This window comes from Varroa jacobsoni, unplaced genomic scaffold (assembly GCF_002532875.2).
Source record: "Varroa jacobsoni isolate VJ856 unplaced genomic scaffold, vjacob_1.0 contig02976, whole genome shotgun sequence".
NCBI classification, from domain to species: domain Eukaryota; kingdom Metazoa; phylum Arthropoda; class Arachnida; order Mesostigmata; family Varroidae; genus Varroa; species Varroa jacobsoni.
The window spans coordinates 1-19478 of record NW_019214921.1 but is presented as its reverse complement, the minus strand read 5'-3'; the positions used below and the strand labels follow the sequence as shown (position 1 = coordinate 19478).

General features: G+C 38.6%; 1 protein-coding gene and 2 long non-coding RNA genes across 4 annotated transcripts; 2 read left to right on the top strand and 1 right to left on the bottom strand.

Moving 5' to 3' along the window:
* Positions 1-1973: 1973 nt before the first annotated feature.
* On the bottom strand, positions 1974-3055 carry LOC111272679 (uncharacterized). The gene is made up of 2 exons (XR_015315801.1): positions 2605-3055; positions 1974-2212 (listed from the first exon to the last, which is right to left on the bottom strand). It is a non-coding gene; the product is annotated as an uncharacterized LOC111272679 (long non-coding RNA).
* Positions 2164-6153, top strand: LOC111272677 (uncharacterized). Its single transcript, XR_002687654.2, has 2 exons — positions 2164-2305; positions 3065-6153. It is a non-coding gene; the product is annotated as an uncharacterized LOC111272677 (long non-coding RNA).
* A 2441-nt stretch (positions 6154-8594) lies between these two features.
* On the top strand, positions 8595-18722 carry LOC111272676 (NEDD8 ultimate buster 1). Of its 2 annotated transcripts, XM_022854255.2 has the most exons (14): positions 8595-8698; positions 9877-10032; positions 10320-10400; positions 10566-10748; positions 11972-12145; positions 12564-12688; positions 12863-13052; positions 13958-14080; positions 14344-14553; positions 14869-14969; positions 15239-15322; positions 16630-16753; positions 17133-17221; positions 17539-18722. In XM_022854255.2, the coding sequence occupies exons 1-14, from the start codon at positions 8690-8692 to the stop codon at positions 17657-17659; spliced, it is 1770 nt and encodes a 589-aa protein (XP_022709990.1). In that variant the 5' UTR covers positions 8595-8689; the 3' UTR covers positions 17660-18722. The 2 variants fall into 2 exon arrangements, with proteins under 2 accessions (XP_022709990.1, XP_022709991.1); XM_022854256.2 differs by lacking the exons at positions 12564-12688; positions 12863-13052.
* Positions 18723-19478: the final 756 nt, after the last annotated feature.

Below are 19478 nucleotides of genomic sequence, written 5' to 3'. Positions count from 1 at the left end.
GGTGCGTCCAGCAGCGGCATCGTACCATGCCGCTAGGGAAAAAAGGTCAGGGATACCTAAAGAGAATTGGTCTGCGACGCACCTTTTATGATCGTAGACGATATTTATGTTTCACCGGAAGTAGGAAAAAATTCGCGTGAGCATTTGAACCCCGATAAACATTCCCAAAATATAATCCAAGACAGGACTTAGCTAATAGTGCTCTGGCGCGTCATTCTAAATGAAATTCATATTTATCGAAATGTTAAAGGTGAATGCGACTTTTAAAAAATTTAAATTGAGGCGGGCCAATTCCTGCGCTTTGTAAACAGCCAAAGCTGGAAGATATCGGCAAAAATTGTTCGATCAAATGTACTTTGAATAAAACACAATTTCATTGTAGTCTACTTTATAAAATACAATAAGCTACTTACATAGAAGTAAAAAAAATTAGGACGCGATAATGTTATCATTTTTCGCTGCGATTTTAGTGAATTTGGTAAAATGGATGCAGTTATGATGATTTCTAGAAAATGCTATGGTATCTTTTGTATCGTCTTCATTAGTGTGGATTCTTCTCTCTATCCATTACACGTAATTCTGACCACAGAAGATGTTCCATACTATCTAGCAGCAAATAACGCACATTTTCCATAAAATGTGCTTTACTTGCTATTATTATTATTATACGAAAAATGAGCAATATGTTCTACATAATAGCTATATATTATTTAGTAAATTGAAGATTAGTATATGAGAAAGATTCCGCAGGGGACAAAAGAGCCATGTCGCAGAGCAAAGATAGATCTGAATTGCGACTGATATAGAATATTTTTGGAAGGAGGCAAGATGAGTGGGAAAACTGTGGCCGAGTATATTGTCGTCGATAAACTATTTCTCAATTCTGTTGCGTCCTGAACGAGATGTATTTTGAATTAGTTTGCTTTTCTTTTAATGTGACCTTAGAGTGATTATTTGATACACAGAAGTAAGACAGTCCGGTCATCATTTGGAGATAAACGCCGCTTGGTTGAGGATTGTTACCTATGGGTTAATAAAGAAACCGGTTTAATTCATTTTCTCAAATTCTTGACCTGCTGGCAATAAACGCCGCCTTACGGAGTGATAGTTGGGCTCATGAAACATGCAAACTTGAAAAGTTTGACAATAAATTCAATTGATTTCGCCTGATACAACGAAAATGTCTCCGGTTTCTTCATTAAATACATCAAAAACCCCCTCCGGAGAGTCACTTCCGAACCTGCTTATAATTTTCTTCGGTTCTCTAATCCTTGGGCTCAACTGTTTGAATATTTACTGTGCTTCTACAAAGAGCTAATAGTCATCTAAATAAACACGTATAATTTATACTCGAAAAAAAAAAACATTTGACGCTTTGAAAAAGCATTTGGCACTTGATCGAAGCTTTTTATAAATGTGTCTCTTGTCGCAAGGTTTAAAATTCCGAATTTCACTATCACGGTAAAGTGCATATCATACGCTCTGTGACAGGGCGTTCTGTTGTGAGGCATATTATGGTCTAATTTCGAATCTAGTCCGGAACAGCCGTCCTTTCATATTGAGAGCTAGCCGTCTGTAGTAACGCTTAACAACAACAACATCGGCGACGAAGTAGCGGATGTAGCAGAATATATATATATTACACAGATGCGGTTTTCGAAACTGCGATCGTGCCCAGAAACCGCAAATGGTACTATATTTAAAAAGAAGGCAAAAAATTTGATTCTTTTTGTGCTAACCTATCCAGTGTTTGCCGAAAACAAAGTCAACTACAGATAGATATTTCGCATGGAAATGTTAAGTAATGCCTATATAATCGAATTTAAGCGAAATAAAATTAATGCAGATGTATTCTTTTTTTTTTTTTTTGCTTGTGTATGACCTGTTATGTATATGTGTGTAGACAAAAATGCTATGCAAATTTCAACCGTGTAACCCCTACAATTAGCACTGCTAGAAACAGACGCAGATCGTGTATTTGCTTTTATCGACAGAAAAATTTATTCCAAAGCGACGAAGTGGTTCCGACGTTTATCAAGGTGCCGCTGATAACAGTACGCAGTAAGAAACAATGAGAAGCACTTTCGATTTTCAGTGTTCAAGCGGTACCACAGCGGTGTCACACAATGTCACCGCTTTATCTGCCCCAAACAGATGAATAGCGAAGCCTGGAATGATCAGCTGAACCAAGTTCATATATCTAAGCGCGTATCTACAATAGAGAAAATACCACTGGCTAGATTTATGCAGGAGACAAACTGTATTATTTAGCGTGGACCTAGCGGAAAATAATTTTATGATGAAGGTAAAGTGTTCGATACTGATATTCTCGTTGGCTTGTTGCCAGGCCAAAAACATACGAGTAGATGTCTGTATAATAAACAAACGCTTGTTATACTGTTCGTATCAATGGGGTAAGGTTGAAAGCATTGTCGTAAAGCTTCGTTTTATCGTTATACGTACAAAAAAAGTGCTAAGTAACCTCTTGACTAAACCTAATAAATGTGATACTCACGGAATAATTGCTCGAAGCTGCTTCAGATGGCTATAAACCCGTCAGTATAGAATATAGAGTATAGAATATAGCGAAGCTAGACTACTTACGTGTCCCTAAATATAATAGGTAAACACATCCTTGCGTTCAAATAAACAAATGTTTTGACTTTTACGTTCGTACTGTGCTATGCAGCACTGCGTCGTCACAGGTGTGCACGTATTATGATGAAACTCTTTCCCAGCGTGGCCACAGCGGATTTGAAATATCTTGGCTTTTGAGCTTAAAGTCCCAGTTTTACCGCCTAGTACCTAGGGCACTGTAGCTTAATTGTCGTCCCGCCGCTCAAAATGCATTTACCTTCAATGAGAAGTAACTATAGATGAAAATCTCTGTGTGCTATACAATATATTGGCTGAATACTGTTGCTCTTTTATATATATTTATGTGTTAGATAATAATAATAATAAAGAAAAGTCGCATGTTGTTCGTTTATCGAAAAAGTAACGCCCTTCACTTCCGACAAGAGGCGTCTGGCTATTTGTCGTGTTAACCAAATGTTTATTGCAGCTATCGGCGATTAAACACAGTGAGAAGGCATCCAAAATTCCAATTACCGCCTGAACGGAAAAGCGTATCTACCGCCACCGTCGTACGGATCGCGACGTCGCTTGGACGCCTGCCGAATAACGACGGAATCACCTTGGGAGATTTTCGTCGCCCTTCTGTATGCAAGTCCCGACGCAAGCCCTACCCGAATCGATATAGTCCATAACGCTCTTACCCTTTGTTCCTACTACTTCAGCCAACTTAATGTAATGATAGTAAACTGCTTAAGTACATATACAATTAGTCTACTTTTCTTTAGCCATAGAGCACGCAAAACATGGACCATAAAAAACATGCATACTTTTCGTTAGCAAAGGCAAACCGGTATAATTGGAAGGGCATTTATTTCCCAATAGAAAAAAAATAATAACTAGACGACCTAAGTCTCCGAGAATTCTCCTTATGACAGTTCAGCCATAATCACCCCAAAAAAAAGCTGAAGGCGTACAATTAAGACGAATTTCCAGACTACTACTATACATGATCAGCAAAGGAGTTCCAACCAAATCTCTATTGACGATATATACGTACAAACGTAAGAGTAACACATACATCTATGACACAACGGTCATACCTGTAGACTATAGAGGCTAGTACTGTTTGTTAATTGATTTTGTACAAAGCGGAACTAGATATACAATTAAAATGTATGTATCTCATTGGTGCATCTAGCTGAACCATGAGAACTAGTTGTACTGATGAACGCTACCCAGCGAGCTATGGTAATGGGGCCAGAAGAGTATTGGGGTCCCTCGCTTTCTCGTATGATGGTGAACCGTTTTTCGTTGCTGGGCAGGACCACCGCCGTTACTATCTTTTCTGCAGCTCTTACGTCATTCCACAATGGCGGTAAATTATGCGCGAACAGCTAGGTCGTACTTGGCCTTGAGGCGCATTTTAGGCAGTCTCCGGTGGCCGCATTTGCCCGTTCTGCAGTGGTCAATACTGGGGAGAGACAGGAACATGGTAGATAATGCCCCTCCTTTCCTCCCCTAATCTCTCTTCAGTCCCCTGCTTCATATAATATTACAAGATGATATTTTTCTGTTCGTTCTGTTTCTGCTACTTCTATTAGAGAATCTACAATACGCTCGTAATAGTATTAGCAATGCCTAGTATACTATCGTAATCGACACTGTGCATAGACAGGGCTCTTGCTTTAATAGCCAGTCATCTCTATGCGTACAATTGAACCCTGTTTTTCTGACAACTAATGCGATAAAACTGTGTAAACCGAAATAATGTAATTAACCCATTGCTGAATATAGGCGGCGATATTGCGGGGTAGAAAATTAAAAAATCTCAGAAAATTAAGGGACCATTATTATTATTTAGGCTGAAAATAATTAGGGAAGACGAGCTAATCGAGTGAAGGCTAGAGCCTGCATCTCTAGAGCTAAAAAAAAAATTGAAGAATACGTACAAGTGTAAAAAATGACATAACCAATAAAAGAGTATGATAGAATTTAGAGAAAACATTCTTTAAGGAATGAACTCGTACCTGCAGTGGCAATATCAGCAATAAGTCGTTTTGTATAAGATCGCACATATTTTGGTAAAGGCTAACCTTCCAAAAACGTGTTTTGGATGAAATCATATCGCATGGCATGGACTAAGTCCCGAGCCCACTATTTACGGCTATTCGGGATATACCTACATACACAATTATAATATATATAACGTTCAGTAACGTTTTTTAATAGTCAGTAATAGTGTGCAGATGTTTGATTCTCGTGTAAAACATGTTGCATTTCATCGTGTTGAATGTAAAATTAAAGGGGTGAACATCACCCGCTACAACGGAGGAATTGTACGGAAACCACGTGCAGGTAGACGCATAATATCGCATCTTGAACGAGTACTAATAATGTTTTGTTACCGCCAACGTTCGAATATTTGCTCGGTACATGCTGCTTTGTGTGTAGACCCATTGTCTGTTCGGTCAAACATGCAGTCACAGCACAATGGCGTCAAGCCAGTCGATAAATGAGCGTTCCATGAGGTGCAACGATAATAAGAAAGGTACACGATGATATGCCATAGGAAAAAGGGTAGCAGCGTTTTGTTTGAATGAATTCGGTCATAACATATGCCGTAATAAATTCATCGAATGCCAACGCTTCTCCTAATCCCCATACTAATGAAATACCATGTACCAACCATCGTTTGACTGATCCTGCCGTTCACTGACATTGTACCTTAGCTTACAAGCATCCGAACGAAAAAGTATCGTTTAATTTGTACCTTCATTTATTCTTTAATTATAAATCTATGCATGATTTAAGCATAGAAACGTGCATTATAGATACGTACAACGGCACATATAGTCTTAAATATGACATCGCTCTCAGTAGTAAAAAGCTCATCTTTTCTTGCTTTAAAATAGAGTCAACAAACAGCATCTTGAAACTACCTTAGATGTCTGTTTACTATGGCGTTAAGATTTACTATTTCTGGACTCTGGACAAGCGTGTTTCTCAATAAAGGCATCTAGCAAGCATGTGTTAGACTATCTGCGATGCATGACCAAATGATAGAGTATTCAGTAAGGCCCATTTGGCAGAATGGCGCGGTTATTAATGTCCGATTTCTCTTTAAAGTAAGCTTAAAGAATCAGGACTTCATTCAACACGAACTGTTGTTTCGCGGGCTCATTACATTTAACAAACCGGCTCCCCAAGTCATTCTGCCTGTAGTGAAATTGTCCAATAAAAATACTAACAAATTTCCCTAATCAGTAAAAAAAAATACAAAATTGAAACAAATATAAAATTCGAACGGCAGTACTATAAATCTACAGACAGAAAACAAATCCTATTCATCTGCTACGGACCGAAATTGATACGTACTTGAACCAGTAATCCTTCACAAAGGCGAAAAAAAATTATTTTTCCGTATTTAAAACCAAAAAAGAACACAAACAGCTGCAATACATGTAAGCCAATCTATCTGTAGTTGAACAATGTCTCATATTTAGTACAATGGTAAATAAATACCTTAAGCCACCAGTAGATAGCTATTTAATATTGAAATAAAACTTATTGTCTACATTCGTCTGTCTTATCTATCGATAGACATATATAGTGAATATACATTAACGCATTTATACCTTAAGCTGAACTGTATAGTATATCTTCATCTATGTAAACCGTAAACTTTCTTTTCATCGTAAAGTGATTAGTTATGAAAGATTTTAATTTATTCTTCTACGAGAAAAGATCTCTCTACTTAGAGCGAAAATTAGAGCGAACCTCTCTAAGAGATAAGTCGAGCAGTCACCACTATGCACGTGTCGAATGTGTATAATGGGGGGTAACAGCGTTTGCTGACTCTTACTTCTGCCTCTGCCATAGCTACATTTGCTGCTGGTAATGGTATGACGACAATGGCCAAATGTCCAGGGTCACGCCGACGCAATACTCACAAAATACACACGTGGCTTACGTATGCAGATGAAGACATTCACAACAAACGGATTTTTATATATTGACTGCCACTTAGATTATTGCAGCTACAACGACTATTGCCTCTATCCGGACAAATATTGTACTGGAACAGTTTTACAGGCGATGGAGGCAGTGTGACGAATTTGTGCGTCTGCTGCTGCGCCTGCATCCAGGCTTATACTATATCGAAGGGAGGTGGTCGCCGCACAAGCGAACCAGTAGCCGCTGCTTGAACTACGCAAAAGTGGAGGGGACACCTTGCTGCCCCCCGAAATTACTGCTGATGCTAATGCCCCATGTGTCCGTATATATTACTCCTATGGGTCTGTACGTGTTTGCGTCACGATAATGTTTATGTATTGTCGGCGTCACGTATTCGTGACACTGGAAGTAGATGAGTTCTCCTGGGGCGCTGCTTTTGGCCATTATTACTGTAATATCAGACCCGGAAATCGTTTCTTGGGTCTGACGATACCTTGGTCAAATCGTTAACAGACAACCGGTCTAGCGACTGCTACTAAGTTTAATCATTATTCACTCAGGGGCGCCGATGCTGTATTTACTATTACTGATAAATGAAAGGAGACCGTTTTCGAACTGACTGAGCTGTCGTCCTTTACGCCGGCAGAGGTAAATGAAGGTGGAGACAGACGACAGGAGAACTTGCTGGATATAATCGTTCTTCTATCCCGTTAGCTACTTACTGCTGGGGGGGCGGGGTGCACGAATAAACACTGATAATACCGTAACATGTTGTTATTTATAGTTTGTGCCTCGTGTTTATTGCCGGACACTGTGGTATTTGCTTTGGCTGCCATTGTTGTTGTTGTTGTGTCTATCAGCGTTATGATGATGATGATGATGTGTACAATTTCACATTGCAGGAGCCGTTGATGTCAATCATGTTTAAGTAAACTCTAGCTCTAGACATCACTTCAAGGTCTCATCAAACGTTAGTATATCGAGCACAAATTATCACTTGTGTCGTTTTATATACTGCTGTGTGAATCGCTCTGTACCTTTAGATATGGATTATATTATAAAGTTGAGCAGCGGTCGTTAGGAAGATAGCGGGAGTACCGATTGTATGTTCTAGTGCTTACCACTTAAAACAACCGGCGGCTAGATCCCAATAGAAGGTTAGCGTACTTATTATTATCATACATAAAACACTCATTACTTAAGCTGAATACTAAGTTGTGAGAAAATCAAAATTGAAAAATATCAATTATTATAAAACAACATCTGCTCTTTTAATTCAGCCTATCTAATCTTAAAAACATAGTCACTATATTATAGACTATTCTATATGTGGTAAATGTTAATGACTCATTGTACTCTGTGTGATTATTATATTCGTTAGCATCATTGTATAACATAAGCGCTGAGCTGAAATTTCAATACTATCTACAAAAAAAAAAGGCACTTTTACACGCACTCTGTGCTGCTATGCATAAGATCAGTGTATTTCAGTTTTCTCGTCCTGTTCTAGCTTGACCCCGTGGCCGTTACAGCGTAGCTTATTCTATAGTCTTCAAATCACCTCCATCTATAGTATAGAACCGTATAAGAACTTTATCGTTCTGCCAGGCTTATTTTCGTCTTCACCCGCCTGCTTCTGTGATTTTGTCAACACTTTTTTTCCAATAAAGACATTTCAGCATATTGACAATGTTACTTGCTAGTTAGTGTAAGTAGTTGTTTGCTAGCAATGTCCGTTATGTACGTACCTGACACTGGATGATGTTATGTTTTTCATTTAATTTCTTTGTATCTGATTTGTAAATCAGACCAAAATGAGAACGTTTCGTCTTTAACACTACATTGCTTGTTTGATTGTTTCTTCTGTTTTTGCTTAGGGTTGATCTCCCTACATATACGTATGCTCTCTTCCTCAATTTCTAGTCTATAAATTAGTCGTACATGAAATTTAGTCCCATTTCATTTGACATCACGCCGGCTGCTCTGGCTTTATTGGGCTTTGCCCGCCAGATCGCCTTTCGAGCAGACAATCTCCTTCTCTCTCTATTTATATTGCTAGTGATTCGCCTACTTCAAACATTAGATACAACTCCGGTGGCTGATGTACGACGGATTGCAGTGAGGAAGTAAATGCGAGCTTTGTTTTAAACCCTTCCAGATGCGTTTTGTAAGTTGCAACTTTTTTTTTTTATCAGAATTCAATGTGGAGCTCACCTTGAAACCCTGAATAGGTATGATACAGAATTTAGACAGTTCACGTTTAATAAAAATATTGTTCCAATATTTGTGAATGCTAGTATCGAATGGATTTAGCCCAGTCATTTTGGGCTTGTTGCTCACATTGTCGTTTGCATTACAGAAGCAACTGGGTTTGTAAAAAAAAAGTTGCCAGTGCGTTATCTAGTCTCATTCCACCAGCATCCACGCATTGGTTCTTATTTCATCAGAATTAGCAAAAAACTAGATCAGATGGCTATTTTCTGGCTTATGCAGGCTGAACGTTTGTGCTTCTTACATTTATGTTTGCTACCTTCTTCAGATATAATACTCAGTACGAAGAATTGTGACCACTCTTCAACTAACCTCATTCAACAATCTCATAAACATCATTCAACAATCTTCAACGCATTGAGTTACTGTCGTTATTGTCGCCGAAGAATGTCTATTTCATAACGAAATAGCTTAAAGGGCTATTGCAAAATTTCAATTAACCAAGTTTACAAATAAAATATATACGAATTGTCCATGTTAACAACTGACGTCATTCATGTATGATGGCTTTGTATGAAAAATTATTCGCATAATTGCAGAACGTTTTTTTTTATATAGTGAGTTATGTGCTCGATCGATTTTAAAAAGCCTAGACATTTCAGGGAGCAGAACCCTAAATCCGGACAGTTCTACTAAATGGCACTTGTCATGCCCAGGTGCTATTTTACAAAATCATAACTTACACTGGGACAGAACTTGAATGTTCCTTTTTTTATATTAACATCTCACAATTACACATAGACACCCCCGCAATGTTCCAAAGGTATTCCTTGTAAGTGAGCCATAAAAGTTTTATATTATTCGTTTAGAAGCGTAGCCTCCTGGAAATGAATGTTTCATTAGTTATATTCATGTTTGTTTACAAAAGTGCGTCTAAATTTACTTCTAACCAGCAATGTTGACAGTATGTACAAATGTGTGGGAGAAATTGGATTTGAGTTGTGGGGTAGTTGAGCAAATATACACTTGTTTTAGAATATAGGATTAATTACTCTATAGTATTTATGTATTTGTGTAATAAACGTAATAATACTCACATACTAGTATTACCTTTTGCGTCGAAATAAATTTTAGGAGCAAGAGTCAGACCCTCGGGTCAGTCAAATCGCGAAGTATTTACGTAACCAAAACATCTCATTGTGGGAAGAGCCGTTTTGGCATAATGGCGAGACAAACATTGCTCAGGAACTCGTCGATTCTATCGCCACAGCGTGCCATTTACCTGCCGAGGTAAGATGAGGACGACCAGTTTCAATGGAATAGGTAATTTGTGTATTTTCTTTAAGGACAATGCGAACAGATGTCAAACCACCGTGAAATAGTTTCTTTTCAATACAAAATGTACACCTTTCGTAATGACGCGACTTTTCTTATGACATACTAGGTGAAGGTTTCGTGCATTTATATCTTAACGTGAATGTTACTAGTACACAACCGTATTAATGAGATGCCAAATACGTTCCATAATCATAATAATCGTTTGCTTTTTCTTAATCTAGTTGTTATTTTTTTTTCAGGTGATTTTGCCTATATTAGTGCAGCTGCAGCAGCACGCGCTTGAACGGCTTGAAGATAGAAAATTATACAGCGAGCAGAAGGTTATTTTTATTGATACGAATTGGCATATGAAAATATCAGTGCAAAGATGGACAATATTATTTTCGAAAAATTCTATGTGATTTTCACGTTTAGTTTTATAATGCATTCGATATATAAACATTACAGCCTATATCTTAATATTGCCTATTCATATTGTATTTAAGTTGTTAACTATTCGTGTAAAAATTGGACGGGTCGAACATGCGGTGCGTATGCCGGAAACGCAGTCTAGCTCGAAGCTTTTCGATGAAGTAGCAGACCTGGCTGATACCGAAGCTTCTAGGGTACGATTAGTTCATCAGGGCAAAATGCTACCCAATGATTCTACGCCCCTATGTATGCACAATGTGAGTAACAACGCAAAAAGCTAGCTAGTATTCGCGTAGGACATAATCTTATGCATGTATATAGTCAACTAGAAATCTCCAGGACACAAAAAAAAACCATCTAGAAAGTGCCTATTCCTCGAAGGCCACAGCGCTGTGGAAATTTACCGAAGACTGGTGAAAATATTGAGCCAGGCGGTCTTATGGAAAAATCCGGTAGGTCGACGATGCAGACGTTTCAAGAATGGACGTTGGAGCGGTGAAGATCAGTGAAAAGGTGACCAGATATCGAGACCCGAAGGACATTGCCGTAATTGAAAAGGCTTTTTACGAAAGCAGAGGTTGGAGTCCTAGGATTCTGTCAGACAAAACTGGCATTTCATTTGTAACGTGTTACAAAATTATAACCCAAATATCGAAAAACATGTAAACTGAGTAAGAAGTGGGCCCACCGTGAAGTGACTTCAGGCCAGTTACAAATACGTGTGGTATATTCCACGGTAAATTCGCGGAAGCTTAATCGGCGAAAGCCGCTTAGAACATATAAAGACTGTGTGGTCGCCATAGATAAGGGCACTACCGCTAGCTGAAGAAGGGCCAGGCGAAGGAATGGCGCCGCTCTGAAAAAAAATCGAGGTGGCTAACGTTGACTAGGTTCGCGTATAAAGTGATTATAGTACATGCAGTGAACATCAGGAGCGTCCGCTACTATGAGTGTGGGAATTTAAAGCACGCAGTTTGCTTGATTGATGGCAATGCCAGACGCGTTCTCATATCTCGGTCACTTCCCGAACTGAGCAAAGAGGTATCTAACATTGATTTTAACCTGCTTGTTCTAGCGATGTGTGTGTTTTGCATGTCCTAATAGGTACAATTGGTGGCCAAACATATCAGATTATTAATTTACTTCGAGACGCCATAGATAGAAATTACGCATGAGAATGTGAATATTAAGTAAACGACTGCCCAGAAGCTACAAAAACATTGGGATGGATGTGTGAAAAATAAAAGAAAATATCTCTAAGACATACTCAAATCATCATTCTATCTCAAATAGCTCAAGGTTGTACCACTCCAAGGTCCGTCGAATTCGCTTATAACAAGCTAATATAGTATCTCTGTCGGTATATATTGATAATATGCGCCGCTAACATAGGCTGTCACAGTTTTAGTAAGTGCATACAGCCAAATTTTAGAGGTTCGTAAAAGATAAAAACAATTGCCGACACGGACTGTACGTCTAGGTTAAACAAAATGCGAAGATGACAGCATTAGTGGTGAGCACGGACGTGGAGGCTAATTTAGCTGAAGAGATCACCCTGAACCGTCGGAAGAAAGATGTCGAAGGAACGCGGAAGACTGCGACAATGGCGGCCGCTATAGGCCGATGTGAGATTACAAATCAATTCGGTGTAAAGGTAACTCTTGAAAACCATCTCATTTTTAGCTTAGAATATTCATTACTCCTAGTTCTACTTTACGCACGTATCCATGAAATATTTTTCAGTATTCTGTTCTTCGAGACCTGTTTAATATAATAATTCAGGCTCAAAGAAAGGATGATGTGAATACAAGTAAAGGCCTAAGATGTGGCTAATGAGAGCAGACCTCTTTTTGTTTGGCTATCGTCGGTACAGCTCTGTTACAAAAGTTTTGTTTGTCACAGCCACTGTGACTACAGAGGATGCTCGTTTGTGTTTCACGCGCTACATCAGAAAAGTATCTCTAAAGAAACTTTTCTGATGTCAAACAAGTCTTGTGCCTAGAGTGAAAGTGCGGAGAAGATGAATGAATAATCTGCATATGCTGCTTTGATTGACTATACCTTTTGCTAAGATCAACGTTCCGGAAGTCATTCGGATGGAACTGACCGCCGGGTTAGCACTCGCAAATAAAGCAAGAAATGCTATCAACAAAAACAAGCCCCATGACGCCCTTGCTTTTCTACTCGAAGCCGAGACGTAAGTTACTCATTTCGGCAGCTTCTCTTAGTTGTCAAAGTGCATTTTCCTTTAATTGAGATAAGAGATATAGAAAATCTTTTTCTATTTTAAGTGGTAGACTTACGAGTAAAGAACAACATGGCGTATCCAGTACAAACGATTTATCTTGCTCACTGGTTTTACATTTCCTAGGCTACTGAACGCTGTTCAGGAGCACGCGCCAGATTTGCTCTCGAGCTCGGGTAATATTGCACAACTTCAATTAGACGTCGTATGGTGCTTTCTCGAGATCGGATCCTTGGCTCATCTTGAAGATGCCGAGAAGAGGCTACGCCTGGCTGAAACCGGCTTAAACGATGTTTATGGCGCCAACCTAGAAAAGGTGCTGCCATTTTTAGATAAATAAGTAAATGCCAATGTTTCAAAAAAGTTTTCCTAATATTGGCTTCTCATCTCTGAACTGTGTTTCATAAATTAATTGCGAGGAATAAAGCTCGAAGTCGTTTTTTATGTAGTCATTCAATAAGTAACTCCATGTAGTTATATGAACGTCGTAGTTTTATGCCCAGTGCTGCCGTTATACGTTGTTTTGGACTTACAGTAACATCCTAGGTCCATTTTCCTTTCCACAAAATACGGGAAGTCGAATTCGGGTTTAAAACATTTCTGTGCTAGTTGTACAGGTTTCGAGAGATTTAATGACTTGGTAATTTTCGGGAGTTGGCGAGATAATCGTGGGGCAAGTAAACCTGAACGATGGACTTCAGAAACGTTATTAGAGTATTACTTTGGCAACCTATCACTAGAAAACGAGGCTGCTGAAGAAAAGGGAAAGGCATTTCAGGTCCAAAAATAATTGAAGCAGTCAAATTTTTGTGGTAATGGCCAATATCAATCGTTACATATGATTTGTAAAGTTTAGAAATAATTGAATGGAAATAACAGAAAAGTCATTTTTTTTATTAATTAATTTATTTAGTTTGTGTCAAAGTCGTTGTAGAAAGTGCAGAAAACTTTCGCTAGGAATTTAAGATGGGAAAAGATAAAAAAAAGGGTTCGACGTTAAAGATAGATTACCACATTCCACCCTTTCGTTATTATTCTTTGTACGTTTTTCGGCTTCAGACTTGTACAGACGTATCCGCAGCCTACTCATTTTAGCGATTTGAAATGCTGGGATGTGCTCTCTATAACATATTTAATATTAAATTGGTACGGTAAAACCGCGCGTAGGGTTCTTTTTGTTTGCTTGTGAAGCTGATTTGCGAATAGTACCTGCGTTTTCAGGTACTGAGCGTCAAGGGTAGCGCAACAAATGAATTAACGCAGCTAACACGACTTCAGCTTCTCAAAGGGGTGGCCGCTTTCTATAAGGCCAACTACGGAGAGGCAAAATGCTTTTTCGAAAAGGTAGATATTGTTACAAGTACTATTAGGTAAAAAACTTCGCTGTTCAGATTTTTTAGGCTGTACCGTACTGTGTGTTCACGACTTTTTCGGCCAGACCTTTAAATCCTAAATGTCACCGTCCGTCAAGGAAATTGCCTATGTGAAGTTAACGCGAGTAATGTGTTCCTAACTAGCAACTGATTTTCCTACCCTAATCAGGCAGTAATGTATGATAATTGCAGCTTTTTTAATAAAGTGGCTCATATCATTCGTTTCCTCTGAAGGCCAACGGGTACTTGAAAAGACTGCACGTGGATGAAGATCTCATATCGCAGTTAATTAATCTGGGCTACACGACACAGGAGGCGCGACTCGCTCTCCGACAGGCAAACAATAACATTGAGTTAGCTATGAATCTGCTATTAAACAAGCAAGAACAACGTGATAAGGAGCAGCGGCGATGGGAAGATGAGCAAACAAACAAACATCTACAGGTAATTCATATTAATATGCTCGACCTTTCTTAGTTTGACTCATTATGATGCTTTCTACTTCAATTTTTTAATGGCTATCGCATTGTCTTCTCTTCAAGCTATTATTATGGTATCAAAATTAAGTGGGCTATGTCGGCTAAAACAATAATAATGGTAAAAGTTCAATTTAGTAGCTAATTAAGTGCTCTTTAATATAGCATTACACCTCCAAAGCTAACTTAAAGATATATCTGTTCTGTGTATAGATTGCAAAAAACTGGTAAAGCTGACTTAACTTTTCTATATGTCGTTATTCTATTGGCTAAATTTGGTCAGGGCGTCAACCGCGTACTATACGACAGGCTATTGTCTGATCTTGGAGTAACTGCGTATGTGGCTAGAAAGGCTTTACTTGAAACTGGAAACGATTATAGAAGGTACCTTCTTTAACAATAAAACATGACGAACTTGCAACGATCGAATATGTCATCTTAAACATGGCTATGGCCAGTGTAATATGCTATGTACATATGTACAAATTGTTTTCGAGTATCTTCTTAGTATTCCATAATATATTTGCATGTTATTTCTCACAAAAGGCCAATGCCAAAATCAGAAAAGGAGAAGGAGAGTACTCCGAAGAATAACTGGCCATATTCATCAACATCCCTGTAGTAACCCTGTTACCTTTGGTTTCTCCATACAGAGCAGAAGCGCTGGCCATCGAACTGGAAAATGATCGACAAGCAAAAAAAAGGCGGCGTGAGGAAACAGCCGAAGAGCAGGAGAGGTACAGTTAAAAAGTTTAGGCGTTTCGCTAATTGTACTTAATTACAGAGGTGCTACTGGGTGAACGAGGCAGTATAAACTTGTACGATTTCTATATGCCAGGCATCAAATACAAGGAAAGGAAGGCTATTCCTAACAGAATTTTCGATGATGCTCTAAAAAAAAAATAGAAAAAGCGAGACAATAAACGAATTCGTGCTTATGATTCTTCTACACCTGAAGAATGCCTTCAGAACGGCGAACTGGGATCTCATCACGAAAACAGCTAAAAAAAAAGGGAGTTCTCCGTACCTACGGATATTAATCTTTCTTTTCTTTTTGCTACCCCCTACCCTCGGAATTCGGCTACCCCCACTCGGTGAAATTCGGTTTACGACGAGTACATTAACATTAATTGACCTTAACGCCGATGATTTGGTCTTGCTGGTCACTTCTTAAAAGGAGTACGTTTTTTAGGAAAAACAAGGTTTACACTAGCCGAGATAAAGACTTGTATGGGAGATCGTTTGCTCGATGTTGCATCAGGGACGAAGAAGGTAATTCATTTAAAAAACAAAGGAGAGTCAAGGAATGGAACTCTGGTTGAGTGAAACGCTAATCAAAATTAAGGGAAATTCAGATCCCGGGGCGATTTTCGATACCCGAGTCGATTTCCGATTCAAGGAAAACATGCGCGTAGAGTATGTAGCAGGGAAAGAAGCTATGAAAAGCATTCTAAATATTGCGAGGCTAATTTACACAGTATAATGTGTAAAGTAAAATGTGTAAAAGTAAGACTCCTATTGACGACAGAAGCTGAATCTGTTACACTCTACGCTGCGCTTGACTGAGCTACAAAAGAAATAGACTCTGAAGCAGAAAGCGTTCTTTCGCCAACGCACCCCCCATGCCTTGAAGTAACAGGATTTTTTTTTCGAGCCTTGCAGAAATCCCTCAGAGAATTGTGGTTAGTGGGTGGTCGCTCTTTTCTGAGGGATCCTCAACAACACCAAAAAATCAATGCTTTTTGAGGTCAGTGGTACCCTATACTTAAACCTGAAAGTGGACCATCCAGGGAAATGTGTCCGGGTGCGCCAGTCCGTTACCAAACTTCCCATATCTCCTAGAGCATAAAAAAGACTAAACACATAGGTCCAATTGGATTTAGATTAACAGTAGGCATTTTTTTTATTACATGAGCATTCTACTAGCGTGTGTAATTCAATGTATGCTCTCTAAACCTTTCTAAAATTAAATACATGAAATAGCACATTAAAGTAAAAATGTTTTTAGCAGCGTTTGATAATTTGCCCCATTGTCTACTCGTAGTTCCTTCGCCCCCGCTGCCTCTTCAAGCGGTGGTTGTTCAGTTCCTCATCCGAAACACGTCGCTGAACTTATTGCTATGGGAGAATCTGAGGAGAGCGCTAAATACATCCTGGAATTCTTTAAGGTACGTTAGAAGATGAGTCATTTCTTTATGATGACAGCGATAGGACTGAGTGTCGTTAAATCACCGTAGTGTCATAATAATAAACAATAATAAACAAAGGTGTGTTATAGAATATATTTCTAAAAATGACTCCTTTATCAAGGCCTGGTAAATATCTGTTTCGTTTTCTACACTAATCTACATGCCACAATATAACCTCTATTTGTCCTTGACTTACCACATTGTATATTGCGTACTATGGCATTATGTGAGACTGTAAAAAATGGTAGATATACTTAGCCTCGATTCACATAATACGAATTTGATACATAATAGCTCATAAATTATTGTGATAAACATCTTACCTGTTAGTAATAATCTATCGTTATGCATAATTTAGGGTGACTTGGATGCCGCACAAAATTTTTTGCTTACCGGGACAGATTCCCAAGGATCTCGATTGAACAAGCTGATCTCCGACCTAAGAAGGCAAGTATCCTGATCTGGGATAAATCAGACGTCAGTGTTAGTTTCCTAAACAGAAAAGATTCTCATGACGCTCTTTCGATGCACGCCCAAGTTTTTCTTCCATTTCGGTATTTCTTTTTTCATAATAACGTACCTAGTTATGCATTTTTTGTAAATATTCTTTGTTTGAGCAGAACTTGAATCAAGCTCAAAAATCCAACCTTCTCTTTTTCGAACAGGCTAACAGTCTTGAATACTTTACACTCAGTTAAAAACGCATTAAAAGTAATTTGCTGGCATGATCTTTCTCTTGCTCTCTGGCTCTTGTATTCGTCTAGATTCGTTAGTAACGAGACAGATGACTATCTCGATTCAACACTGGAGAAAGAGACGGAGTGTTTCAACACGTTTACGCTTCGGCTAGCTGAAATCGAATCCACGTCCAAGGGCGTCCAATAATCACAGGCTAGGCGATATACTTAAGATCCTGTACATGATTTTCTTTGCTGTGCTTATTTTTGCTTTTGATAAAAAGGTCGAAGTTGTAGATGCATTTAATGCCAGAAGTGATCAGAAACGGCAACACTGAATGGTTACAATATCCACCTATCGAAAGGCCCATTAACAATCTGCAAATTTGACGAATAAACAGGTTGTAAGTGCGCGGGCGTCTTTAGCCTTAACATGTATGCTCAAATCGGGAATTTGGAACAGCTGAGAATAATGAGAACACGTAGACGACTATGACTTGGGTCAAATTAGAATTGTAGATCTTCGAGCTGTTGTTGTTGTCGTCCATAAAGAGAATGAAAAGCAAAAACGCCATAACGATAACACCGAGCAAAGCCTGTCGCGTTTTTTAATTAACACGCTTTCGTGATTCGCCATTGTCTGACGCTAGTCCATCGGGTATCATAGATAGTGAGTGCAACGCACTTCGTTGCGGGGCTTGTTTTCAGAGTTCTACCAAGAGTGGCTCTAATGCTATTTTACGATATCTAAGTTTCTAGTTCGACGATTACGTATTAATTACTTTCTGTGATGATGTCACTCATGTTGTGTGCACCTCTTACAGATGGACGCGCGTATTTCTTTAATGACTTCCGTAGATGATGGTATGCTTAATTCATAATATGTTGCGTTATATTCATGTTTCAACCGTGTATTTACGTCACACCTTATCGTATCATTATGTCTTTTCTTATTTAACTTAATTTTCGCAATGCACAGAAAGAAGTTTGCTGGAGCATGTGAATGTGTCGCTCCTGATGTGAGTTTTTTCGGTTCGGCCAAATAGTGATGCATTCAACTGCAAGGGTAACTACACGGTCGGCTTTTCTGGAGCAGCAAATGTTCGCCAGAAATCTGTTGATACTAAGTGTACGAGAGAAGTTTGCAGTGATGCCATAACACGATGATAATAGAAGATTCCTGTTATTTGTGTAGAGGTTATGTGTCAATCCAGCTGTAAGACCAATTGGAGTGGAGTGTCTAAGAACGATCTTCACTTTGCTCATAAGTATACAGTGGAGTCTTTAATGATTTTGGTAGTCACGCTTGGTGGGGGGAAATGTATTTCTGTCTGAGCAGAAGGATAGTCGGCGATACACAAACTAAAAATGTGTATTTAATTTTTACGGGGGAGGGGGCAAAAAAATCAATTGCATTCGAATACGAATATAAGACTTTAATTTAATGACTGTTTCTGACAGTTGCTGCTTACACTTTTATTTGGATTAAATTTATTATATATTTAAACTCCTCTCCTATTTCAAGTAAGAGAAACTCTATGTACCAAAAATGTTTTGACCACACGTGCTTTGCGATATGTATGCTAAGTGAGAATGAATCGGATAAACGTGGAGTATTATTGGCCGTTATTATAGATCCCACGTAGGTTGTTTTTTCCATGATTAGATGATTCTTGGTATTAATTTCGCTGGAATTTATCTAAGCAATGCCGTTATTGTAGGCGAGTTGGGCCCCTTTGGGCTTACCCCTTGGAATTTACCTGATTTCAGTAAATTTTTCTTAATCTTATTTTGTGGCACTAGTCGTAATCAGGCTTTTCCAGTAAGAGAGAACCACCTGTACCGTCTCCAAAAAAATTGTCACAATTGTTCATCCAGAGAAGATTACAATGAACTCGTCTCAGATCTTATTTTATTACAATATTATTACATTATTATTTTTATTTCGTCATTAGTTTATAATTTAGTTTATAAATGATATCTCTTTCCTTTATTCAATCATAGCTGTATGTAATCCTCTGATGCAT

What these genes read in the sequence shown, in the direction of transcription:
- LOC111272676 (XM_022854255.2), top strand. An exon ending in ATGGCGCCAACCTAGAAAAG is followed by an intron (nt 13,053 to 13,957) that starts GTGCTGCCATTT and finishes CTGCGTTTTCAG; the next exon opens with GTACTGAGCGTCAAGGGTAG. An exon ending in CTGATCTCCGACCTAAGAAG is followed by an intron (nt 17,222 to 17,538) that starts GCAAGTATCCTG and finishes GTATTCGTCTAG; the next exon opens with ATTCGTTAGTAACGAGACAG.